Source organism: Nymphalis io, chromosome 19 (assembly GCF_905147045.1).
Source record: "Nymphalis io chromosome 19, ilAglIoxx1.1, whole genome shotgun sequence".
Taxonomy (NCBI): domain Eukaryota; kingdom Metazoa; phylum Arthropoda; class Insecta; order Lepidoptera; family Nymphalidae; genus Nymphalis; species Nymphalis io.
This window is the reverse complement of record NC_065906.1, coordinates 8,410,930-8,437,650: the sequence shown is the minus strand read 5'-3', so window position 1 is coordinate 8,437,650 and position 26,721 is coordinate 8,410,930. Positions and strand designations below refer to the sequence as shown.

At 35.8% G+C, this 26,721-nt stretch overlaps 4 protein-coding genes across 5 annotated transcripts in view; 2 read left to right on the top strand and 2 right to left on the bottom strand.

Annotated features, from left to right (window-relative positions):
- Positions 1-151: 151 nt before the first annotated feature.
- Positions 152-5,089, bottom strand: LOC126776022 (ribosomal RNA processing protein 36 homolog). Of its 2 annotated transcripts, XM_050498275.1 has the most exons (5): positions 5,023-5,089; positions 4,393-4,493; positions 4,068-4,306; positions 3,300-3,580; positions 152-357 (listed from the first exon to the last, which is right to left on the bottom strand). In XM_050498275.1, exons 2-5 carry the CDS (start codon positions 4,447-4,449, stop codon positions 218-220), a joined length of 717 nt encoding a protein of 238 aa, XP_050354232.1. In that variant the 5' UTR covers positions 4,450-4,493; positions 5,023-5,089; the 3' UTR covers positions 152-217. The 2 variants fall into 2 exon arrangements, with proteins under 2 accessions (XP_050354232.1, XP_050354231.1); XM_050498274.1 differs by lacking the exon at positions 5,023-5,089 and having other exon boundaries at positions 4,393-4,583.
- Positions 4,891-5,629, top strand: LOC126776029 (uncharacterized). The gene has a single exon (XM_050498284.1). It carries the CDS (start codon positions 4,982-4,984, stop codon positions 5,567-5,569), a length of 588 nt encoding a protein of 195 aa, XP_050354241.1. The 5' UTR covers positions 4,891-4,981; the 3' UTR covers positions 5,570-5,629.
- Positions 5,630-9,083: 3,454 nt separating this feature from the next.
- Positions 9,084-10,158, top strand: LOC126776024 (DNA repair protein XRCC4-like). The gene has a single exon (XM_050498278.1). The coding sequence runs from the start codon at positions 9,290-9,292 to the stop codon at positions 9,920-9,922; it is 633 nt and encodes a 210-aa protein (XP_050354235.1). The 5' UTR covers positions 9,084-9,289; the 3' UTR covers positions 9,923-10,158.
- A 2,210-nt stretch (positions 10,159-12,368) lies between these two features.
- The window catches only part of LOC126775929 (bifunctional glutamate/proline--tRNA ligase), a 32,692-nt gene continuing 18,339 nt past the window's right edge, over positions 12,369-26,721 (bottom strand). Inside the window, exons 15-31 of the mRNA XM_050498110.1 lie at positions 26,025-26,237; positions 25,454-25,678; positions 24,958-25,032; positions 23,099-23,245; positions 20,945-21,061; positions 20,248-20,352; positions 18,488-18,652; positions 18,085-18,202; positions 17,114-17,262; positions 15,869-16,069; positions 15,296-15,413; positions 14,905-15,044; positions 14,150-14,276; positions 13,642-13,883; positions 13,273-13,433; positions 12,934-13,077; positions 12,369-12,576 (exon numbers count right to left, since the gene is read on the bottom strand). Of these exons, the coding sequence (XP_050354067.1) occupies positions 12,411-12,576; positions 12,934-13,077; positions 13,273-13,433; positions 13,642-13,883; positions 14,150-14,276; positions 14,905-15,044; positions 15,296-15,413; positions 15,869-16,069; positions 17,114-17,262; positions 18,085-18,202; positions 18,488-18,652; positions 20,248-20,352; positions 20,945-21,061; positions 23,099-23,245; positions 24,958-25,032; positions 25,454-25,678; positions 26,025-26,237 (2,613 nt within the window). The 3' untranslated portion in view covers positions 12,369-12,410. The remainder of the gene's footprint in view (positions 12,577-12,933; positions 13,078-13,272; positions 13,434-13,641; positions 13,884-14,149; positions 14,277-14,904; positions 15,045-15,295; positions 15,414-15,868; positions 16,070-17,113; positions 17,263-18,084; positions 18,203-18,487; positions 18,653-20,247; positions 20,353-20,944; positions 21,062-23,098; positions 23,246-24,957; positions 25,033-25,453; positions 25,679-26,024; positions 26,238-26,721) is intronic.

Sequence of the window (26,721 nt, the reverse complement as noted above, 5' to 3'; positions counted from 1 at the left end):
ATGTTAAGCAATGCCGTGTTTTTTTCTTTCGAATGTCAAATCAATAATGTGAAAAAATGCAAAATCGATTCACGGACTTACCCACTCAAAAACGGAAAAAATACTCACTTTGCAAATCAGATGATTCGAGATCGATTAAATAAATAAAGAATATATTTTAACCACTTTATTTTAGCAGCATAATAACTGCATATGTACATAACATAAATTAACATTTTCAACTTTCTCCCATTGGAGTTCTAAAAGAACGTTTTTTAATCTTCTGTTGTCTGCGTTTAAGATGTCTCTGGATGCGACCTGTGCCTTTCTTCTTTAATTCTTCATACTGCTTAACAAGTGTCTCGACGCGTAACTCAGCTATAAGAAAAATATTTATATTACAATAAATTAAAAGCAAATGATGAGTTTATGAAATTGATCGCATTATATGTAAAATAGAGTTTGACTTCTATCTTGTTGCTATTTTTGTCTCAGCGATTTAACGGCCTGCTTTAGGTAGAAAGTCCCAAGGCCTCGAGCTCAAATCCAGGCCATTGTTGTCATTGTTACATTTCACTGTTTTGGTGCAAACGTGAGTATGTTGGTCCTGCACTTGGTCACTCTTTGGACGTATGGAATTGCCATCCCATCAGGCAGTGGAAGTACGGGAATAAAAACTGCAAGACTGACTGCAAACACATGCTTACATTGTCTTGTTGGCTAGCCTTTGACAGAAATTATATTGTCCTGATCTAATTTTATATTATTACAATTACAGTAGATAGCTTTTAAATGTATCCCCATTGCTGAAGAATAGACAACAACGCTGCACCAGAATAGTGTTGAAACTTTAATTGATAAAATATAAAATAACTAAATTGATGCAAAATAATAATAAATGAAAAACTTTTGTTATGTGAAACAATTGACATCATTTAGTTGTACAAAAGCATAACTATCTCGCTATCATTAAAAATGTCGAAACCTACTGTTGGCATTGTGAAATATTAGGTCCTTACATATGAAATTAGCGTTTTGTCGTACTGACCATTTTGATCTGAAATAGGAAAGAGGAGTCTTTGTTTAAGAATTCAAAATTCAAATTTATAAATTCCTTTCTCTGGTACATTTGAGTTTTGAAAACAGTCATTCATTTGTTTTCTCCTCATTATTTTTTTCTTTGGCGTCGCTTATTACCGCACAATGGAAAACATGAAATATCGGTATATTTACGAGTACGGGTTCTACCGTGGCACCAGTGCTGTAGAAACAGCTCAAAGGATTAATGATGTGTACGGCGCTGGTGTCGCAAAAGAAAGCACGGTACGTTCTTGGTTTCAACGTTTTCATTCTGGAAATTTCGACCTTCAGAACCAACCCCGTGGACGGCCGGAGACCAAAGTGGAAAATGAAGAATTAAAGGCTATTGTGGAAGCGGATCCATCACAAAGCACTTCAGAGATAGCTGCAGGGTACTTCGGGGTAAGTGATAAAACTGTATTGATCCACTTGAAGCAAATCGGGAAAGTAAAAAAATTTGAACGATGAATTGAGTGAATCGAACTTGCAAACACGCGTCGATTGCTGTGTTTCTTGTGATGAAAAGTGGATACTGTACGATCGAAAGCGCTTGTCGAAATGGCTGAACCCTGGAGACTCAGCCAAATACTGCCCTAAACGAAAATTGACTCAGAAAAAGTTACTTGTGAGTGTTTGGTCGACTAGCGCCAAAGTCGTTCACTACAGCTTTCTAAAATCTGGCCAAACGATGACAGCAGATATCTATTGTCACCAACTGGAAACCATGTAGGAAGAACTAGCTGCTAAACAACCGTAACAGCCTGTGAATGTCCCACTGCTGGGCTAAAGGCCTCCTCTCCTGTTTTTGAGGGGAAAGGTTGGCTAAACAACCGAGATTGGTCAATCGCTCTAAGCCACTGCTGCTTCACGACAACGCAAGACCACACACTGCACAACAAACAACCACTAAGTTAGATGAGCTACAATTGGAATATCTGAGACATCCACCGTACTCCCCGGACCTTACTTCAACAGATTACCATTTTTTCCGGAATTTAGACAACTTCTTACAAAGAAAAAAATTCAACTCCCATGCGGCAGTCCAAACCACCTTCAAAGAGTTTATTGATTCTCGCCCTCTCGGTTTTTTTAGTAAAGGGATCAATGAACTACCTATGAGATGGCAAAAGTGCATAGGTAACAACGGTGCATACTTTGATTAATTAAATATATTTTACAAAAAAAAAATTGACTTTATATTATTCCCGTACAAAACGCCAATTTCATATGTAAGGACCTAATAGTTCTAACATTTTAGATTTGGTCTGATTTCATCAAAGTTTTTTCTACTCCTACACATTGTAAAAATGGACATGTTAATCTTAAAATTTCTTCATAATGACTATACCAATAATATTGGTTAATACCAATTAAATGTTACAACCATATAACCAAATAAATTTATATAAGATTATCAAACTTGTGTTTTATTAATCAGCATATAGGATGCATATATGGTATATTAATTTTGTAAATATACATAATGTAAAAACTAAACAATTAAGGTAATCTTTTTGTGTGTATTTCTGTTGTTATAACCATAATAATAATAATGTCCTCCAGACCGATTTTGGCCATGGGCAGCCAATCTCAAGCGAGATTAGCGTAAACTACGTAGGTGATATTTAGGAGGAAAGAGTTTAGGCACATGACCAACGGCTTTACGAGGCACGGGAGAGTACACACTCCCAACGTCCAAAATCCGGGCTGCCACTGTGAATTTTCTGACCGAAAAACCCAATAACTTTTTACTGGCCCGGGTTTGCAGCCTTACATCAAGCCACTAGACCAACGAGGCAGTCAGTTTTTTTTTTGTTATAACCATGTAAAAAATGTTAATGTTTTTACTTCTATTTGAGCTACCAAACCTTTAAAAATGGCATAAAAATTCTTATTAATGTGAGTCAATTAGCTTTTATTGTACTGTTTTAATATTACCATAATGTTGTTAATATTCAAACATGAACAGAAATAAGGATTTTTTAATGAACCAAATAACAAAGAAATTTTTCTACAGCTTGCTTAAAGAATATGAAGTGTGTTACTCGGGTTTGTCTTGCTTTCACACAGCAACACAGGCAATGAAACAAAGTAATTTTGCACAGAGGTAGTTCATTGGCCATAGAGAAATACAGGTTACTTTTAACTAGAAAAAAAACTTACAGAAACAAAGTGACTGACAAAAACTGCTACATGAAATTTTGTGTGATTGTTTAGTTTTATATAAAAAAAAATCTTACATTTATTTTTGAAGTGTGGGTGCTTTCCAGTTCTGAAATCTGAATCAACTTCATCCTTTTGTTTTTGTAATACATCTCTCTCTTTTTTCTTCTTTTTGCTGTCTTTGTGTTGATCATTCAAACGCTGCAATAGCCTTCTCAGACTCTGTTCTTTTTCAGGATCTGTTGTTTTCTTCAATTCTGCTCTTATAGCTTTGATATCATTTATACGAATGTTGGAGAGAAACCCATAGTTTTCAGAAAATTCCTTCTTATCAAAAGTGCCACATAACGGATCAAATCTGTAAAGTTATATAATTTGCTATGGTATCAATTATATACATTTTGTACATAGTGTAAGAGCCGAGATGGCCCAGTGGTAAGAACATGTGAATCTTAACCGATGATCGTGGGTTCAAACCCGGGCAAGCACCACTGAATTTTCATGTGCTTAATTTGTGTTTATAATTCATCTCGTGCTTTACGGTGAAGGAAAACATCGTGAGGAAACCTGCATGTGTCTAATTTCACTGAAATTCTGCCACATGTGTATTCCACCAACCCGCATTGGAGCAGCGTGGTGGAATAACCTCCAAACCTTCTCTTCAAAAAGAGGAGAGGAGGCCTTTAGCCCAGCAGTGGGACATTCACAGGCTGTTACGTTACGTTTTACATAGTGTAACTATTTTAACTTAAATAAAAAGAGTTTTTTATAAAAATTATAACAAAACCTGCTGTATAGTGCACTGCATGCACTATATTAAAACCTTGTTTTATATGAATATTAACCTTGGATCCCGAATTTCTTTTTTCTTAATAGTAACAACCTCTTGTAACATTGGCACCGGCCTCTTCGAGCTCATCTCTCTCGGCCTGTTTTTATTTTCTCTCTTAAAGACTTTTGGTGCATTGGGAACTTTTTTATTTTCTCCAAATATAGCTTGTTTATATACTTTCGACCCAACTTTCTCCTTTAGTTTCTGAAGAGCTTCAAAGGATAGTGAAGACAATTCTTTTTTTATAGCTATCTGAAATGTGTAACTTTTTATATTAACGTAACGCATTTTATAAGTTATTACGATCATGTGTTCGTCGAACTTTGGCTATTACTTACACGCTCATCGTCTTGTTCCTCATCAGAATTATTAATACATTCAACGCTGTCTTTCATATTTTTTATAATTTCAAACTACTACCCAGAGTTTATGACTTGTACTAAAAAAATGGATAACGGTATTTATTAACTTCAATATAATATTGAAAAACAAAAACGCATATTATATAGTGATAGTAATATTGTATACACTTTGTTAACCTATTCCTAAATTCCGACAGATTTATTGTCAATGTCAGTTTTTTTTTTGACTTAATATAAAAGCAACAATCAAAATGTAAAATGTAATTTTGACTTTAAGAATATTTTATAAATATCAAGTAAAGTAAAACGAACATTTTGCATCGAATGAAGGGATAAATTTTCTTTCAATGTCATTTATATACGAAAAAAGTTTTAAGCTTTATACTTTTAGTTTTTATTCAATCAATCAGTTCAACTTTTTATTCAATCATAATATAATTATCTAATTTTGAAAAGTAACAACAATTCATCAAATGTCATCAAGACGTACTCAAAACCGGCTTACAATATGCATCTAAATAAATTAATGTTTCTCCGAATTAATATCCTTCTAAAATAAGAAGATATGGAACTGGAAGATGCCATCACTGTAACAAAATTACTTACTCACAACGGGCCGCTTTACATATTAATAGGATGGCAATCAAAATCCTTTGAAATTTTCATATACCACGATGATAATGTTTGGAAAGGAAAGTTCTCGGCACATCGACTGACAGGATTCAGTAAAAATTTGCAAATGCCTGAAAAAGAATATATTGCTAGTATAAAAAGGTGTTTATCGGAATATAGGGAAGATTATATCTATGAGTTAAAAAGTGGTTTCTTTTATTGGAAAAGAAAACAAAACGAATCAGTAATAATCGAAGGCTTCTTACCTGTAGAATTAGAAACTTCTCCAAACATTACCCGTTTAGATTTGATTGATATTTCACTAGCTTTGAATAGGCATTTATGTAACAAAATAAGCAACTATAAATCTAAATTTGAAAATATTCAAAAAGAATATCAAAAATGCTTGAACGATACAGAAGAATTTTTAAGTTTAAAAGTAGACATGGAAAAAACACTAAGCAAGAAATTTTTAAATTTGCTCAATATAAAAAAAAATGAAGTCGTTATGTTACTTAAATCGTCGTATAAATTACAATGATGGTTAAATTTTAATTTAGATTTCCTATTTCAATTTGGTATTTTAATTGAAAAAATACAAGCCATGTTAAAACTTAAAAAATTAAATAAAAAACAACAAAGAATAATAGGCATGTAAATAAGTTATGTAATAAATATTACTTAAAAATAAAGATGGTTTTTATTATTTTCACAGTTTCATCGAATGCCCAAAATCTCATTCGTACAATTTAACCAAATAAGGTGAATTTTTAAGACGAGTGTTTTCTATTTTGTACTGATTTTCTTATAGGTTTGAGCAGAATCTTCATTATTGTACGTATTTATGAAATAAACAACGTGAACTAACCGTTTATATATAATTACATATTTTTTATATTATATTAAATTTTAAATAAGAGTTCAACACACTTATGAAATGCATTTAATTATTTTAGGTAAATACCGAATAATTAAAACCTTGCAGAAGGATTATAAAATCTATGAATATTAATTCTGACCTTTATTTCTGACCTTTATTACAAATTCTTTAATAAATATCGATACACAATATTTGTACTATAAACTTTCATTATGTCATGAAAATCACAATTATTCAAAAAAGTGCGGACAGCCTGTGTGGCCACACAGGCAGATATTTTTGCCTTTTGTAAAACATATTTTTGCGTTTTAGAAAACGCAAAATAGCAAACGACATGTTTCACTTTTGTAGTTTTGTATGGAGCATTGGACTGCCCATTGTGCATTACACTAAAAGTACTCGAAAAATACACAATATATAAAAATATATAAGGTCAATTCGGAGAAGACCGTCGGGCGGGTAAGGCCGTACACTAAGGAATACGACTAATTCTTAACAGCTACGTACATAGCAGCATGATGTATGAAAACGGTTTACTGTTCTAATATCTATAAATTTAAGCACATGGCGTTAGTTAAAACACAGAGAGAAAAAATTTCATTTGAAATTTAGTTTGTCAGTTAACTTTCATCAAGACGATACCACCTTATTAAAAAAAAATTCGCTGTGTATTTTTATGTGATGTTATTCGGATCTGTGCAGCTTAGTACATTAGTTTACAATTTTATAAAACAATTTCTTTATCTAATAATTATCTCAAAGTTGAATAAAACTCATATTTTAAGAAATTATTTCTAATGATACAATTATAGCCTCTAAGTACATTAGTGGTTAAGTCCGTCTAGTTGTTAGAGGCAAAGACCGGTATATGCCGATCTTCGCCGTATCCAGATATCGATAACGACACGATATAGTTTTTATTGTTAACTGCTGGCCAAACTCTACTGTACAATGAGTGCTTTTATTTGACTTTAGCTAACTAAATAGCATCAGGTATTATCACCATTAGGTATTCAATTATTTAAATTGTCGAAATAAGGCCATGTAGTTTGCTTAAAATAAATGACATTTTTATTTTTGTTTGGCTACTGTTAAATAAATACTATTATGAATAAAATTAAATTTCCATTGATTGAATTTGAATGTAAATATAGTAAATATTATTTTCAGGTAATTAATTTATTATTTAATTAGTTAGAGGTACAATACTTTTTTGTGAATTGTGATGAGAATTCGATATAATTTTAAATGAATACATTATCTTTTTAAATCAATATATGAATGTTGTCTATTTTTTGTTTTTTTTTTTATTTGTTTGATTATTTATTGTTGTGTTATTTACTTAGGAAATATTAAAAGCTGATCTCGTAAATAAACTTTTTAATTTTTGATTAATGAAAGTGTTTTTTACCTCTGAATGGCGATGTGTGCCGGACTTATCCGACAAACGCTTCATTTTGAGGTAAAAGCCGCCAGGAACGATTTATTAAAAATTTGACAGAACATTTTGAACAAATGTTTAAAAACGCACTCATAGATTATGTGTACAATCATGTAAACTGCCTATTTATAGATTTTTTTTTTTACTTTATATGGTCCTATCCGACGTGTCAGAAAAGTCCGTCAATTTGATTGTAATTTAAAAGTTATGATTTTTGCATAAACAAATGATTTTTAAGTAATTTTGATTGTTTAATTTAAAAGTCTAAACTAAATATTTAATCATCCCGTAGTAAAATTTGTCTGAAATGTCGTAAAGGTAGCCTATTATGATCAATAAACTAAATTTTTAAAAATGTATGCTGTATGTATGTTATTTTCACGTACAACTTATATCCTAAAATTATTAGTGATAATTTTATTGCCTATAAATTGGCGCTAGCGAGTATAAAAACGTTAGATGTATAGTATTTATCATACTGATATGACGATTTTAATTATTATACATTAATAATTATTATGATTATATCAAAATATAAAAGTCAGCATTAAGTGTTAATATTGTATCCTATTCAGGATAAATTCGGATAAAATCGTATTTGTTTTAATATATCTGGCTCAATAATTAATTTTTCAAATTCATGAAAATCCAGTCGAAAACAAAGTCTTATTTTGGAGTGAATTATGTATGATGTAACCTGTAAGTTCTAATAAAAATATTTAAAGTAACACATACAAACATGGTCAATAATTGCAGAAATACCCATTGAGAAACTTTCGCTTTCGACAAAACTGAAAACATTAAAAGAAAACTTACACAGATAATAGCAATATAAGAAGCTGCATAATGCATATAGGTGTATTATAGATATAATATAGGTGTATTCTATATAAATTATAAAATATTTTTTCATTTTTTTTATAGAATAGGAAGGCGGACGAGCATATGGGCCACCTGATGGTAAGTGGTCACCAACGCCCATAGACGATGGCGTTGTAAGAAATGTTAACCATCGCTTACATCACCAATGCGCTACCAACTTTGGGAACTAAGATGTTATGTCCCTTGTGCCTGTAATTACACTGGCTCACTCACCCTTCAAACGGGAACACAACAATACCAAGTACTGCTGTTTAGCGGTAGAACATCTGATGAGTGGGTGGTACCTACCCAGACGAGCTTGCACATAGCTCTACCACCAGTAAAAGTAAAAAATATACATAAATAGTTTCCTCAAGTTTAAGCAGTACAGTAGTTTCCGATATTCGATACATATATAAAATATATGTAGATAAAATTAATCGAATATCAGAAACTGTACTGCATTGCTAAAACTGTTGATTGTTTGATTGTTTTATTTTATTAATGTATTGTAATATATGTTGTATCATACAAGTATCCTTTTTTATATTAATATAGCTTAATAAATTGCTATGTATCTTTTTTTTAAATTAATATATTATATTTTTGTACATCGTTTATCAGCAAGAAAAAAATGTATGATATTTTTGATTAGTTTAAATGATTGTTAAGCTTTTCATTATCTAGTATTCTGATTGTACATCAGACTAAAAATGAAACAATTGAAACATTGCCAATTGGTGCACATAGTACAAGTTTCCACTTTGGCTGTTTTGGTGGAGACTGGAGACGGAATGACAGAAACACAGAGTATAATGTTCGTAGGACAGAAACAAAAAATTGAGTTGCTGTCAGTGTCAAAGAAATTCAAAGAATATACAAACACAAACATTAAATTAACTTCATGCACAATAAACGAATAAACGAAATATCTAAATGATAATAATTTGTTCAACCATTTATTAATAGACAAATAACAACTAAACAGGTGTGAGATACAGATGTATGATAATAGAATAAAAATGTTTTAAAATGAAATATGTGCTAGCCGAATGAATCATTTAAAATAAATTTATCAGATGAAAATGAATTCAGAAACATTTATTACAAAGTTTGAGATAAATAATATTTTTTTGTATGCAAAAGTATGTTGGGCGCAAAGTGAAAGTAGTTTGTTTTGTATCCAGATATTTAGCGATGATCACAGTTGGTCAGGCAGTTTCTCTTTGGAACTAGCCAAGTCATTTGAAGAGCGTCTCCATGAAGATGCAGTTGAATATGCAAAAAATGTGAGGGATGCCTTAAAAAAAACCAATGATATGTATAAGTATGAATTCACTCATTCCGAATCTAATACTTTTGAGGCAAAATTTTGTTGGAAAAAAATATTTATTGACTCTACTGCAGTTTTGGTTCATGGTTTTGTGACTCTCCAACGAGATGAATCTATAGAAACCAAAGACAGTGTCATAGATTATTTATTAAATGAAAATAAATTGCTGCAATCAGCAATAGAAGGTTTAAAGAAAAATAATGAGCTACTGAATAATGAAATAGACAAATGCAAGAGTGAACTTGAAAAGCTTATTGACATTAAAGAATCCTTAGAATCTAATCTATATGGGAAATTTATTCAACTTTTAAATTCTAAGAAACGACGAATTAAGTTACTTGAGAACCATATTGCTAAAATTGAAGGTTCGAATGTTTGACTGATTGAGATATTATTTGTGATAATAATTATCAATGATTGAAATATATTAATAATCTGTTGTACAAAACAAGTAGCTACTAAAAATAATAATGAAATAAGTATTGTAACTTGTGAATATTGACACTAAGGTATTATAATGAAATATAAATTTTATTGATATTATCACTATCTAAATAGTTTTTTTTTTAACTAAATTGTTAATACATGTCTAGCCAGATATATATAAAAAAATTATAAGGCATCATATAAGTTTGGAAAAATAAACTTTAACTGTACTACTAATAATGTATTCAATTAAAAAAAAAATAACAAAACATTTTTTTTCTATCACTATCCTATCCTATCCTCCTATCTATATTTTGCTATCTCTTCATTTCACTACATGTGAAATTAAGAGATAGCAAAATATATAGAGAAGCCGAGATGGCCCTGTGGTAAGAACGCGTGAATCTTAACCGATGATCGTGAGTTCAAACCCGGGCAAGCACCACTGAATTTTCATGTGCTTAATTTGTGATTATAATTCATCTCGTGCTTTACGGTGAAGGAAAACATCGTGAGGAAACCTGCATGTGTCTAATTTCACTGAAGTTCTGCCACATGTGAATTCTACCAACCCGCATTGGAGCAGCGTGGTGGAATAAGCTCCAAACCTTCTCCTCAAAAAGAGGAGAGGAGGCCTTTAGCCCAGCAGTGGGACATTCACAGGCTGTTACGGTACGGTTAAAATATAGATACCTTTGTAACTTTCCTATTCCTTTAACGGACCCTTTTAGACCAAAGAAGCCTTTTAGACAGCAAACTTACATATAATTATAATTGTCAATTTATTTCCACTAACATGCTTATTCTGGGAATAAATGGAAATCACTAATCAATACCAATCACTTTTGGAATTGAACTTGGATAACAGGGCTTAGTTATCCTCTTTCCTTTTAGAAAACAATTCAGAACACAAAGACTAATACTTAACCTTACTTACTACTAAGCCTTAAATAAGAGATATCATATTATAGAAGAAAAAAGATTTTATTGGTATACAATATGAAGAATGATGATTATATGTTTTGTTTTATAGAGTAGGAAGGCGGACGAGCATATGGGCCACCTGATGGTAAGTGGTCACCAAACACCCTTAGACATTGGCATTGTAAGAAATGTCAACCATCGCTTACATAGCCAATGCGCCACCAACCTTGGGAACTAAGATTTTATGTCCCTTGTGCCTGTTGTTACGTGTTATCTTATTAATTCTTATACTTAATTTTTTGAAGACATGGACGCTGATTTCTATGCATAAGACAAAACTCGATTATAAGCATTTATGTATTCCCTAAAAGTAAGGTAATTTTATTAACTGGTAATCCTTAAATTACAACTACGTGACCTGACCCCTGTAAATGTGATTGAATTGCCACAAGATTATTGTCGCACTATACCTATACCCTATTCCAATTGAAGGAGTAAAGATAAACAAACCCTAGATTTACATATTCACGCGATTTGTTCTTGAGTATAGTAACAGCCTGTTAATGTCCCACTGCTGGGCTAAGGCCTCCCCTCCCTTTTGAGAAGAAGGTTTGGAGCTTATTCCACCACGCTGCTCCAATGCGGGTTGGTAGAATACACATGTGGCATAATTTCAATGAAATTAGGCACATGCAGGTTTCCTCACGATGTTTTCCTTCACCGTCAAGCACGAGATGAATTATAAACACAAATTAAGCACATGAAAATTCAGTGGTGCTTGCCCGGGTTTGAACCCACGATCATCGGTTAAGATGCACGCGTTCTAACCACTAGGCCATCTCGTTCTTGAATGATTTACCTTTATTTATATTACAACACTTTTCCACTTAACTAGTTATAACTACTTTAATTTAAGTTCCGATTACAACTTCGCGGAAATTGAAAACGTCATTTTTTTCGCGAATCCATATTGAATATCATAGATTAAAGTCTCGGCCAATGATATCGCGACATTTAAATATAAAATTTGTTATTTGTCTTAACTCCTCTTGTGGTTATAATAGGCTACTTAACAGCCTGTGAATGTCCCACTGCTGGGCTAAAAGCCTCTTCTCCTCTTTTTGAGGAGAAGTTTTGGAGCTTATTCCACCACGCTGCTCTAATGCGGATTGGTGGAATACATATGTGGCGGATTTTCAGTGAAATTAGACAAATGCAGGTTTCCTCAGGATGTTTTCCTTCACCGTAAAGCACGAGATGAATTATATTCACAAATTAAGCACATGAAAATTCAGTGGTGCTTGCCCGGGTTTTTAATGGCTACACAGTAACACGTTACCGGTTACACTACTCTTTGCCTTAAAGTGGCATTACAAAGGTTAGCATGTAGTTTGTCGATTGTGCACAACTATTTGGTTGTAATATAAAATATAATTCAAGTTTCTTTTGATATAAAATTAAATAAAAAACCAAAGACCATTTATATGAATAATTTATTTTGCATAAATGTTAATAATTTAATAGCTTCGACCGAAGAGTGTTATAAATTTGGGTTTATTATTGCACGCTGGGTGAATGCATCGGTCTTCAGCTGTGAGTTGACGCGGTGGCTCGAAGGGAATGCAAAGGGACTTCGCTCCCATAGCAGGACCCTTCACTTCTGATGTTTGGTCATCATCATTCCTGTAATATAACAGGAATGTTTATCCAACAGTTTTAAATTTTCATAGCTATTATAAATAACAATTGTCCATACCGAAAAAATAGTCAAAAAGTATATATTTCTAGGTTATTCAAAAAATCTTAATTTCAAATTATAGTAAACATTATGTATGCTAATATAAATTTTGACGGTTTTACTTAAAAAGGTTCAAACTGATCACTTAAAAAATCGTATAGATGTTTTATTTTGACAAATTATAAAGAAATTAAAAAAAAAATAAAAATCTTAGTACAGGTACAAGGAAGAGTTTTTGATGACTTATTTTTTATACTACAATTTCTTTATATCACCTGTAAGTATCAGTTTAAATAATTTACCTGGCACTATCATTCTTAATGTTATCCTCGCATGGTATTTCACCGCAGAATGGCGACAGAAGCATATGTTTCCTCTCCAAAGCGTTTGTGAAGTCGTCCCATTTAGTCACAAATGATAATCGTTCGTCGCGTTCCTTTGTTGCTCTAAAAATAAAATTACCCAATTTGAAATTATCTACAAAATTTTTAGCTTTAAATATTTGATTTGATTATCAAAGATTAGGGGACGGATTATTTAATAAAATTCAATGGGAAGCTCAATATGTCCATCGTTCATTTTAATTACGTGCTTAGATAACTTATCTTATCAATGAAAAAAATAGTATGAAGTAATGTTACTTGGCCAGCATCTCGTCGTGCGTCTGTTCGAGCAGAGCGCGCAGGCGGGCGGGCGCGTCCGCCCGCGGGATGGACAGCTTGTCCGTCGCCACGCGCCGCACCGCCACCACCGAGCCCTTCGCCAGGTCCTTGGGGCCCAGCTCCACTCGGATGGGCACGCCCTGCGGGAGTCACGGTCGTCAAGATAACACCATCACATTCCGCCGACTTTAAGCAACTATGATCATCTTGTCTTTGTCCGTTGCTCGTGTTAGAAAGTATGAAAATATTTATTTATTATTATAGTTTGTAGGTCATCTACGTTGGTCTCGGCTAGCGTTGTAGCTGGGTACGAAACTAGTAAAGCTGTATGACATATGTTCAATGTACTTTGAGCTCCCAGTGGTTGAACTTCCAGCCGGGCGAGTAGTTGTCGCGGTAGTCGCCCTCGGCGCGCAGGCCGGCCGCCACCAGCTCGTCCACCAGCAGCTGGCAGGCGTCGGTGAGCGCGCGACGCTCGGCCGGCGAGCTGGCGGCGGTGATGCCGCACGGCACCACCACCACCTGGATGTCGGCCACGCGCGGCGGCAGCACCAGGCCGCGGTCGTCTCCGTGCACGAGGACCATCACGCCTAGTTTTTGGACCACATTTGTTTTTATTTAACCACTAATTGTAATGTAAAAGCATATCAAACAAATACACAACTTACTTTGTAAGTTTAAAAGAAAACTGGTTTCAAAGTTTTTTACTTCTTATTTCATCTTGAATAGAAGATCAAAGTGTAATTTGGGTGTATATATCACACATTATGTACATAATGTATGCACAGTATGGGCATAATGTTTGAACTATTAATCATTTATCGGAGGCTGCTGAGTGACATTTAATCTCACTAACCAATTGTTCTTGTCGTGAGTCCCCAGGAGTTCTGGAACACATATTTCTTTTCCTGTGTTTCGGGATCGTCGTAGACAATCTCGAACATCTTTGAGAAGTTCTGTCCGAGGTGGTGACTAGTTGCGCCCTGATAAAACATATTTTCTTACAGTTACGTCATAATTTACAACATTTTTTTTTTTATAGAATAGGAAGGTGGACGAGCATATACCTGATGGTAAGTGGTCACCAAACGCCCTTAGACATTGGCATTGTAAGAAATGTCAACCATCGCTTATAGCCAATGCGCCACCAACCTTGGGAACTAAGATTTTATGTCCCTTGTGCCTGTAATTACACTGGCTCACTCACCCTTCAAACCGGAACACAACAATACCAAGTACTGCTGTTTTGCGGTAGAATATCTGATGAGTGGGTGGTACCTACCCAGACGAGCTTGCACAAAGCCCTACCACCAGTACCACATGAGTTCGCCGAATTGGTCATGGTCCCCACCGTCGGTAGAGAATTAAGATACCACTTCACATTGTACCAAAGCGAACAACCCGGCCCGGACGCAGCAGGCGGGACGCGAGGGCGCTTCACCTAATCAACCAACCTAACGTTTTAACTTAAAGTGCATGTACTTATACAGTGTATGGACTTCTAATGTTCATTAATGTTACGGATTCAAAGAGTTTTAATCGTGACATTATATCATCATCCACTTATCTCATCTATTATTTAACGGTAAAAAGGGATAATGTCGATTGTACCTGTATCCCCCTGCCACTGGCGGGTATGTACGCCTCCACAGTGGTGGTGTAGTCGCCACCCGCGAACTTTTCCTTCTCAGTCTTGCGTCCCTTGATGACGGGGATCGCTAGCAGCTCTTCGTACACGCGCGCGTACAGATCTATATATGAAGATAATATAAACAATATATTTCAATGAGAACATTGAAATATATTGTTTACTTTATAAGAATCTATAGAAAGGGTCTATACAGAAAAAGTATGGGAAGCCGTGGATTAATTTACCATAACATAATATGCCACGTTTAAGTAGCACGTAAACAATTTTCTGTTTTTTTTAATTTAAATAATACCATACTAACGTATTAAACAGATTCTATATGCATATATATTAAATATGTGTAATACATACCGAGTATCTGCAGCACTTCCTCCGCGGCCTCTTCCTGGTCCCTGAAGGCGGTGTGCCCCTCCTGCCACAGGAACTCGCGCGTGCGCAGGAACGGCTGCGGCTGCTTGAACTCCCATCTCTGACACGAACAGATCATTTTCCATTGTATTACATTCATTAATTATATAATATATAATATTAAGCCGAGATGGCCCGGTGGTAAGAACGCGTGAATCTTAGTCGATGATCGTGGGTTCAATCCCGGGCAAGCACCACTGAATTTTCATGTGCTTAATTTGTGATTATAATTCATCTCGTGCTTTACGGTGAAGGAAAACATCGTGAGGAAACCTGCATGTGTCTAATTTCACTGAAATTCTGCCACATGTGAATTCTACCAACCCGCATTGGAGCAGCGTGGTGGAATAAGCTCCAAACCTTCTCCTCAAAAAGAGGAGAGGAGGCCTTTAGCCCAGCAGTGGGACATTCACAGGCTGTTACGGTTACGGTTACGGTACATTCAATATATATTTCAATTCGAACATCGTTTACTTATAGAGTAAATTCTATGGGAGTGTGCGAGTGCGTGCGTACCACGACGTTGTTCCACTGGTTGAGCTTGCAGGGCAGGTCGCGGTGGCTCTGTATCCAGCGCGCGTAGGCGGGGTACATGACGGTCTCGGAGGTGGGCCGCACGGCGATGTGCTCGGCCAGCTCGGACGAGCCCGAGTGCGTGACCCACGCCACCTCCGGCGCGAAGTCCGCGATGTGCGCCTTCTCGCGCTCCAGCGCCGCCTGACACCCGACACGTTACTTATTAATCGTTTACTCCACTCGACGTTTCTTGTACATAATATATATATATATATATATATATATATATATATATATATATATATATATATATATATATATATATACTTAAATAAATTGTATGAAATATTTATTTTTCCATCTTTGAGTGTTTTACTCGTAATAAATGAAAACTTAGTTTATTATTGTTTACTGCCCGTTCATTTCGAGAAAACCATCGTCGGCAGTTACAAAATGACGTCATAGGCATAACTACTAGCACTGTTGACAAAAAATAATAATTATATTTTTATCGTATGGCAACACACTGTCGCATTTATTAATATAAGTAAAGAAAAAAAGTAAGAAATAATTTAAAAATAAAGTCAAATACATGAATAGACAATAGACACAGAAAAATGAGAGGCTTATACACTTTCATAATGAAAAGTGCATATATTGAAATAATGATATGCTTGTGTTACATAAAAGCCTTGCTGTCGGTACTAAACGTATCGGATTCGAGGCGCGGTGCGGGGAAGCGCGAATACTTCGCGATACCTCCCGTATCTCGAAGTGTTCAGACGCTACTAGCCGTTAGCCGTTAGGTTAGTAGTGTCTCAAATAAATTATTTAACCTTCGTATATATCAACCAAAAACATATTTCATTTAATGATAAATAAAAAAAAAATTACAATTAGTGTATTGTCATATATTACAATTTATTTACCTTTGATACGCCGAGATGACCTAATGGTTAGAAAGCGTGAATCTTAACCGATAATCGTGGGTTCAAACCCGGGCAAGCACCACTGAATTTTCATGTGCTTAACATGTGTTTATAATTCATCTCGTGCTGGACAGTGAAGGAAAACATCGTGATGAAACCTGCATGTGTCAAATTTCATTGAAATTATGCCACATGTGTATACTACCAACCCGCATTGGAGTAGCGTGGTGGAATAAGTTCCAAACCTATTTCTCAAAAGGGAGAGGAGACCTTAGCCCAGCAGTGGGACATTAACAGGCTGTTACTATTACTGTACCTTTGATACGAATATAGGGAAGTATCCGTCTTTAACGCCCAACTTCTTGAAGTGAGCGCTGAGGAAATTTTTAATGACGTCCCAGATACTGTACGACCACGGCCTCAGGATGTAGCAACCGGATATGTCGTAATAGTCAATCATTTCCGCTGTAAAAATAACAAACACCCATTATGTATATAAATATGACAAAATTTAATGTTGCAACTATTTAATTTATAATGTGGTAGGCAGACTGGCAAATATCATATTCCAGAATCATCGCCCATAGACATCTTTCACGTGGTACAGAGTATATAATTTATTACAGCCTTATTGGTCTTAGGGCGTAGGGCGCCCTCCAGCCAGGTGGACCGACGACCTTAAGAAGGTGGCGGGCATCATCTGGATGCGGAAGGCGGAGGACAGGGAGCTTTGGTGCATCTTGGGAGAGGCCTATGTTCAGCAGTGGACAACGATTGGCTGTTGATTGATTGATTTGATTTATTGGTCTTGTGGTTAGACCCCGAGTCTGGTCAATAAAATTATAATTGATTTTTCTTTAAAAAAAAATACATAAATAGTGGACCAAATCTACTATTATATAACGATTATGATATGTTCCCGATTCAATTCCAACCCAACTTTGATTATTCTATATTATATGATGTTAACATATACAGTTAAGTCAAAACCAAACTTAATTGCTAACTTTTAAGCTAATAGTCGATAAATAATTTAAAGAATAGGAAAATGATAACGATTACGCTATAAAGTGTCAATTTGTTAGTAGAATTGGTCCCCAGACAGGAGTCTGAAAGCGTTTACACTCATGCCTCGGAAAGCACGTAAAACTTTCGTCCTGCGCCTTAACTCTTTCCGGTCGTATCGTATTGAAAGAGTGCACTTGTGTTTGCGCTCACACACTGCACTATATGTCCCGCCTAAAGAATGTTAAAATCGAATCGTAAATAGTAATGTGTGTTTCTTACATTTAGTGATGACTTGTGAATACCACTCCGGCAGGTCTGTTTCCTTGCTCGCTTCTAACCCGAGACGGGTGACCTTCTTGACGCCAGACGACGACTCTTCCTTAGCCGGCTTTGATGCCTGTTATCAATATTTACGTGATATTTTTAATAATTACTGTAGGGATTTTTATATTGTTTATATTTATGTATGTTATAGATAGGCGGACGGGCAAATGGGCCACCTGACGTTAAGTGGTCACCAACGCCTTAGCATTATTATATTAGGAAATGGAGACATGTATTATTTACGAAATTATTTTTTCTAAATTCGCTAACGTTGTTACAATATTAGTTTATTAAATTAGATAAAGTCCACGCCATCTTGCCACGCCACAATGCCAGCAGTTAACTTCCAATAATTTACCTGCTCCTTAGGTTTGGTCTCCTTTTTCACTTCTTTCGGCTTCTCCTTTTTCTCCTTCTGCTTGGTGTCTCTGGGCTGCGCGGGCGCGGTGTAGGGGGCGCCGGTCACCGCTTGGAACTTCGCCTTTAATTCTAGAAGTTTCTTCACTTCGGCGTCGATTGTAGCCTGGTGAATGAAATAACAAGGACAGATAATACAAGTCGGTAGGAACAACTTCGAGAAGGAAGCCGATCGAAGAATTCGCTTGGGATGGGCAGCATTTGGCAACCTTCGTCAAGTCCTCAAGTCGTCTATACCGCAATGTTTGAAGACGAAAGTCTTCAACCAATGCGTCTTACCTGCCATGACATACGGTGCCGAAACGTGGACACTAAATGCGGGACTAGTCCACAAATTCAAAGTCGCTCAGCGTGCTATGGAGCGAGCTATGCTCGGAGTATCTTTGAAGGATAAGATCAGAAATGAGATTATCCGGAAAAGAACCGGAGTCACCGACATAGCTTGCAAAATTAGCAGGCTGAAGTGGCAGTGGGCTGGTCACGTATGTCGTAGGACCGATGGCCGTTGGAGCAGACGAGTCCTAGAGTGGAGACCGCGAATCGGCAAGCGCAGCGTAGGGCGCCCTCCAGCCAGGTGGACCGACGACCTTAAGAAGGTGGCGGGCACCAACTGGATGCGGAAGGCGGAGGACAGGGAGCTTTGGCGCACCTTGGGAGAGGCCTATGTTCAGCAGTGGACAACGATTGGCTGTTGATTTGATTTTTTTTTTTGAATGAAATAAAACATTGAAATGTGAAATTATTATTAGACATTGTTTACTGTATTTAGAGACCTGACGCTTTTCAATGCTGATAGATTTCAATGACTAAGGTACCGCCCACTCATCATATATTCGACCACCAAGTAACGTGTGTTCAAGTTTGAAAGGTGAGTAAGACAGTGTAACTACAGACACAAGGGTCATAACATCTTAGTTCCCAAGGTTGATGGCATATCGGTGGTGTAAGGTATAGTTCATATTTCTTACATCGCCAATGAAATACTACATACATACATATTATTATTATTAAACAACTTTATTGCACACTCACAACAAAAAAAAGACAAAAGTAAAAAAAAAGAAAAACAAAAGTTCAAGAGAAGCCCTGTTATATAAATAAAAATGTGGACCTCAAAATGATGCGTGCAAGGTCTTATCACTCAAGTACTGATCTCTTCCAGACAACCCTGTATTAAGATGCTTGCAACACCTAACGGGCGAGTGCATTGTACATACATATATGTCGCGGATTCAAATGGATTGCCATTTTAATGGCCGCCATTGTCGTCCAATATGTTGATTTTATTAAATCAGTCAGTGCGCACGTCCGGCGCTGGCGCTGTCCTGAGAGCGAGAGACCAAGAGACCGCGGGGGTCGCTCGACAAAACGATCACAAGCGCTACTGACATACTCCTTTATATTTTATATTTCCATCAGTCGGCTACATAATAAAATAGGCACCCGTTTTATATTTTTCACACTTGACGTCTGACAACCGACCAACCTACATGACATACGTCACGTTGTGTGGTGTTGCTATTCTAAAAAGTGACGTCGTATACCCGCTTACATTTATTATTTCTGACATATATATATATATATATATATATAAATGTAAACAATACATATACAATATACATCGCTTATAGAAAAACTTAATAAGTTTTATAGGAGCGATTCGGCGAAACCAATTTATAAAGGTATATATTGCATACAAACCTTGTCCGCTTTCTTCCCTTTGAGTTCTCTAACGAGGTCTCCTTGCTTCGTCACTTCACTTGCTATGTCATCCCCGTTACCGCCCATCGTCGCAGCGGCGCTGTTCTGGACAATAATCGTGTACTTGTAAAATTTAATTAACTAAGCCAGTAGAGGAATATAATTAAAGTTTTTTTTTATATAGAATAGAAAGGCGGACGACCATATGGGCCACCTTATGGTAAGTGGTCACCAACGCCAATAGACATTGGCACTGTAAGAAATGTTAATCATCGCTTACATCACTAATGCGCCACCAACCTTGGGAACTAAGATGTTATGTCCCTTGTGCCTGTAATTACACTGGCTCACTCACCCTTCAAACCGGAACACAACAATACAAGTACTGCTGTTTTGCGGTAGAATATCTGATGAGTGGGTGGTAACTACCCAGACGAGCTTGCACAAAGCTCTACCACCAGTAAAGTTTATGTGTAGTCTTAAATTATGCATTTAAAGTTTAAAAACTATTGGAGATAACATTATATGTGGAAAAGACATATGACTTTTTTTTTTTAAATCGACACTTCGTTGTTGACATGTTGATTAAAAATAAATAAAATAACTGGTCGAAAACGACCAATTGACGGACGTCGGTATTCTCTTAGCGGCCGAACTTTATATAATTCAGTTTAAATATTTTATATGTTATAAATACCTCGACGGTTTTCTTGTTGGAATCCTGCGTCGGAGCAACCCAGACGCCCGTTTTGGGTGTCCAATCGGTGCCAGTGATGGCCTTAAATTGAGCTTTCAGATTCAATAGATTTTTCACCTGAAACAATAAACTTTTATCAGAAAGAATGTCAGGGTTGCACTAAGCTTTAACACATTTGTACTAACTCGCTGTTTGACAATAGCGCGTAACAAGATAAAATTTAATCGGTCGTGATATGTCAGAAGGTGATATGCGACATTGACCCTAATAATTATAACAGTAACAGCCTGTTAATGTCCCACTGCTGGGCTAAGGCCTCCTCTCCCTTTTGAGAAGAAGGTGTGGAGCTTATTCCACCACGCTGCTCTAATGCGGGTTGGTAGAATACACATGTGGCAGAATTTCAATGAAATCAGACACATGCAGGTTTCCTCACGATGTTTTCCTTCACCGTCAAGCACGAGATGAATTAACACAAATTAAGCACATGAAAATTCAGTGGTGCTTGCCCGGGTTTGAACCCACGATCATCGGTTAAGATTCACGTGTTCTAACCACTAGGCCATCTCGGCTTTTTAATAATTATAACATCTCAATAATCCACGCATCAAAACAGTATTTAACTATAATATGTTAACAACCGACATAATTTCACATTCATTTCACGAGTGAGCAATATAGTAAGTTCTTACAAAATAGCGCTGCAATTAAAACCAACAAATGCTGCCAAAATACTGTAAATGTCCAAAATACTGGATAAAGGCTGACTCCTCCTCCACCTCTTATTTAGAAGGGCTTCTTTTTAATAAAATAGATAGTCGAACGGGTAAATGCGTCACCTGATCATAAATAGTCACTACCCATAGACATTTGTGATGTAAGAAAAATTAACCATCTCTATAACGCCAGTGCGCCATCTAACTTGGGAACTAGGATTATACCCTTGTGCCTGTATACTGACTCACTCAATAACAGCCTCAACGTTTGAACTGCTTCTTTGAAGCTATTACAACAAAAAACAAACAAATATACAGTCAATTCTCGAGCATTAATTAAATTGTTATCATAATCGGGCTATGTGAACTTGGCACCCGGCTTTTGAAAATCGAATTTTTTCTTTTTGATTCTTATAGATATTTGTATGTAGTTGATTGTAGTAATTTTTTTTTCGTTTGTAGTAGCTCTAATAAAAGTTAGAGGACATCGAAACTAAACTCATCCCCCGGTTTTGTCGACACTCAAAATGAATAGTGGATTCTTGAAGTGAATCTTTTGTAGTTGATTGTAGTAAAAAAAGTCGTTTGTAGTTGAAGCAAAAAAAAAAAATTTTTAAGTAAAAAATATTTTTTTTTAAACTCTTACACAAGTTATTTTTCTTTCTCAAAACAAATACGAACGATAATGAGATATACCAAGTTACTATAAACGAAATGACCGTTACTACATACGAAATGAAGGTACTACAAACGAAAAGAGGTTACTACAAACGAAATTAACGCTACTACAAACGAATAGAAGGTACTACCAACGAAATTAACGCTACTACAAACGAAAAGAGGTTAAAACAAACGAAACAAAGATCGCTTCCCAATCACTTTAAACTAAAAAGGCACTGACTTATTACGCTCAGATAAAAGTATAAATACGTAATAAGAACACAATAACAAACTCTTAAAAATTAATTCAATCTCGTTTGAAAATAAACAGTATAAATAATATTCGTCTCCACTCTACGCCTTGTCCTACCGGTTAATTTCGATTGTTAAATTTTATTGGTTAAAAATTATAATTTTTTAGTTAAAATATTTTTTTTTTTTACTTAAAAATTTTTTTTTTTGCTTCAACTACAAACGATTTTTTTTTCCACTACAATCAACTACAAACGATTCACTTCAAGAATCCACTATTCATTTTGAGTGTCGACAAAACCGGGGGATGAGTTTTTTTCGATGTCCTCTAACTTTTTTTAGAGCTACTACAAACGAAAAAAATTTTACTACAATCAACTACATACGAATATATATAAGAATCAAAAAGAAAAAAATCGATTTTCAAAAGTCGGGTGCCAAGTTCACACAGCCTCATAATCGCACATTATTTCCTGACATATTAGACATTTCTGCAGCGAGTTTAGAGTTTGTTCAGTCTACTTACCTCAACATCAATGACCCCTTTGTCCGCCTTCTCAGCTTTGATTCTCCTCACTTTATCCCCTTGGGCTGCGATCTGAACCAAGAGGAGCGCAACTTTGGAATCGTCACTCTCTTGGGAAACCGGAGTTTGACTTTTCGGCTTTTTATCCTATTACATAAAAAACTAAAAATTTATACCAATACCAAAAAAAAAAAAAATTCTAAAAAAATTAAAATACAATGGCTCGCCGAGGTTTGACCCACAATCATCTATTAAGATGCAGCTGTTCGTGACTGGGCCATCTCGGCTCTCCTGTTCGTCATCATCATCATCATCATATCAGCCGAAAGACGTCCACTGCTGGACAAAGGCCTCCCCCAAGGATTTCCACGTTGGCCGATCTTGCGCTGCCCGCATCCAACGGCTTCCCGCGACTCGCTCTAAGTCGTCGGTCCACCTTGTAGGGGGCCTGCCCACGCTGCGTCTTCCGGTTCGTGGTCGCCACTCGAGAACCTTTCTGCCCCAGCGGCCGTCGGTTCTGCGAGCAATGTGCCCCGCCCACTGCCACTTCAATTTAGCAATTCTTCGGGCTATGTTACTTTGGATCACCTGCGGATTTCATCATTTCTGATTAGATCTCGCAGAGAAACTCCGAGCATAGCCCTCTCCATTGCCCTTTGAGTGACCTTGAGCCTTCTTACGAGGCCCATTGTGAGCGACCACGTCTCTGATCCATAAGTCATCTCTGGTTTCTTAGCACCCCCTGCCCCGCCGTTACCACAGCTGTTACCAAGGCTAGGAATAGCAAGGCTGCCGGGGACTAGGGGCCGTGGTTTAGTTGCGCGAATCATTGAGGGGATATGCCATAATCGCCACGCTTGGCAGACGGGTTGGCGATCGCAGTAAGTTAGTCATAGTACTCAGGGAGACGCTGCTGCCCGTTCTCTGGTGTATATTCCCTCGGGTCGACTTCTACGCCCCACGGGATGAGATGGGGTGGTGATATTCGTCGCCGTCACCACACGGCTCCTGTTCGTATTAACTTATAATTTAACTTCAAGCAGGTTGAGAACCAATTTATCAATGTTTATAAAAGAAATATAAATTTTCATCATAAAATAATTACTCTATTGGTAGGCAATCGATTAAACATTATTTACACAGCTGTAGTAAAAACTATCTAAATAGTTATTTCATTATATCATATTTGAGTTGTTTTAATTAATTTTGTATTTAATTTGGTATTATAATTTAATTCGATTTAATTTAATCTAATTTATAATATATAAAATCCGTAAAATATTATTATTGTAAAATTTTGTCTTTTTACTATACATTGTCTTGTATTTTGATCCTTGTTTGGTCGAAATAAATGCTTTTATTATTATTATTAATACGTGCGACAAAAGGAAACATTTAGATTAAACAAGTATTACTGGAAAGTTGAAATACTATTGATTCGATCGTCATAAAAATATTAGAATTTTTATTGACAAAATACATCCAATAAATAACTTTATAAACATCCATTATTCTTATTCATAGACAATTATAAAATAGTATACAATTCGAGCATAACTTGCGAGTATATAATAAATACCACAAACAAACCACCTGATGGTAAGTGTCCACCACCACTCATAGATTTTTTACTTTTTAGAGATTTCCAATGTAAGAAACATTGACTATTCCTAATGCCGTCAACGCGCCAACCATTGGTACTAAGATGTTATGAAACTTATGCCAGAACCGGAATATACATAACCGGGACGCAGTAATAGAAAGTAAGTTTGTTTGTTACAAAAGGACCTTGGAGGTACCCCTTCCTTCCTCAAACTCGGGCGGAAACTGGCAAAAATGTAATCATATGTTTTAACTACCTGCACTGCAGCAGCCTTGTTCGCTTCTTTGGTTGTAGCGTCAGTTGTTGCTGGTGCCGCTCCAGGCTTCCAATCCTAAGATTTTATACTTAATAGATTAGTACGTAGGATACTGCGTACCCACTCACAATTTCGAACTTGAGATTGACCAAAAGAGTTATAGAGATGATTTCATTAAATTTTTATTGACCAAAAAGTATGGAGATAATTTAATTAAATTCTTATTTTTAACCTGTAGAGCTATTCTCTATGAACAAATTTGTGATTCACCGCAGAAAACGGTCGTGAACTGTCAGAATTTGATATGCGACATTGACCATTACAATCATAACATCTAAATAATATATCACTGTAAGTCGATTGTCAACATTTCACGAATAAGTGATGAAGTGAGTGATGAAGTTCTTACAGAATAGCACTACTGATGTGGACATTTGTTTTAGGATATTTCAAACTAAGTTCAATTCGATCAAATTTTGTTTTATCAAACGAGTACCTGTCCGGTCGCCGCCTTGTAGTTAGCTTTCAAATTCAACAAGGCTTTTACAGCTTCATCGATCTTGGCCTTTTCAGCTTTGCTTGCTTTTAGTGAACGTACTAAGTCACCCTGTTCGATTATGTCTTTGTTGATTGTCTCGGCGTTTTGAGAGGGCGCTGCGGCCGAAGCGGGTGCTGAGTGTGAACCCGGAGCAGGCGCTGTGGTTGTACCCGGCTTCCAATCCTTTAAATGGAAAATGTTTATAAAGAAAAAAAACATAAATCATTAAATAATAATTATAAAGAAATTGATTTGAATTATCACTAATCTCATATATGCGTTCACGTTTCGTTCATCCGATTCAATTAGATTTAATTGAAACTTTATTAACAACAAACATATGTGTTATTATCGCATACGTAAAGAGTATTGTCACAGTACCATCAACTTATAATAGATGGAGCGCGAGTAGGTTGCATACAATTGCTTACAAAAAAATCAAATAGCTAATTAAAGATATTAATATAACTACATATTCTTAAGAATAACAGAATATTTACGCAAAAGAAAACTCGATAAAAATACTAACTCGGCCAGTGGCTGCCTTAAACTTGGCTTTTAAATCCAGTAATAGTTTGACAGCTTCATCGATCTTAGCCTTTTCGGCCTTGGCAGATTTCAGCGAACGCACCAGATCCCCTTGCTTGGTTATTTCTTCGTTCAACGAAGACTCATCACCTGAGGGTGCAGCTGAGGGCGCTGCTGACGTTATAGGTACAGTCGCTGCGCCTGGTGTCCAGTCCTTTTGTAAAAATATTTTTTATGTATTATATAAGCCATTAATAATACAGAAAGGTTGAGTAATTTGCTGATATTATATTATATTGCTTAATAAATTATTTTAAAGCTTATAGAGAATATAAATTAATAGACGAGAAAAATTATATACCGAATGATAAAGGCGCGAAATTAGTATTTATTCGTTGATTTGCACGTAGGATGTACGTAATTAATTATCTATTATCCATTAACTCAATATTTCTTATCGTTTCTAAACGAAAGAAGTAAAATGAGGATAAAAATGTGCGTGCGAAACTGCCACTTGAACAAAGAATATTTCGACATTATAATTAAAATCTAATAATAATAATAATAATAATATCCTGGGACATTTTTCACACACGGCCATCTGATCCCAAATTAAGCTTGTACAAAACTTGTGCTATGGAAACCAGACAACTGATATACTACATATACTACTTTTCTTTTGTAAATACATACTTATA

Bases quoted from the DNA above. Each gene is read 5' to 3' on its own strand.
- LOC126776022 (XM_050498275.1), bottom strand. From the start codon at position 4,449: ATGAAAGACAGCGTTGAATGTATTAATAATTCTGATGAGGAACAAGAC. The intron at 4,307-4,392 runs GTAAGTAATAGC...TACACATTTCAG, and splicing joins AGGAACAAGACGATGAGCGT to ATAGCTATAAAAAAAGAATT. The intron at 358-3,299 runs GTAAGATTTTTT...TTTTTCTTATAG, and splicing joins CCCACACTTCAAAAATAAAT to CTGAGTTACGCGTCGAGACA.
- LOC126776029 (XM_050498284.1), top strand. From the start codon at position 4,982: ATGGAACTGGAAGATGCCATCACTGTAACAAAATTACTTACTCACAAC.
- LOC126776024 (XM_050498278.1), top strand. From the start codon at position 9,290: ATGAAAATGAATTCAGAAACATTTATTACAAAGTTTGAGATAAATAAT.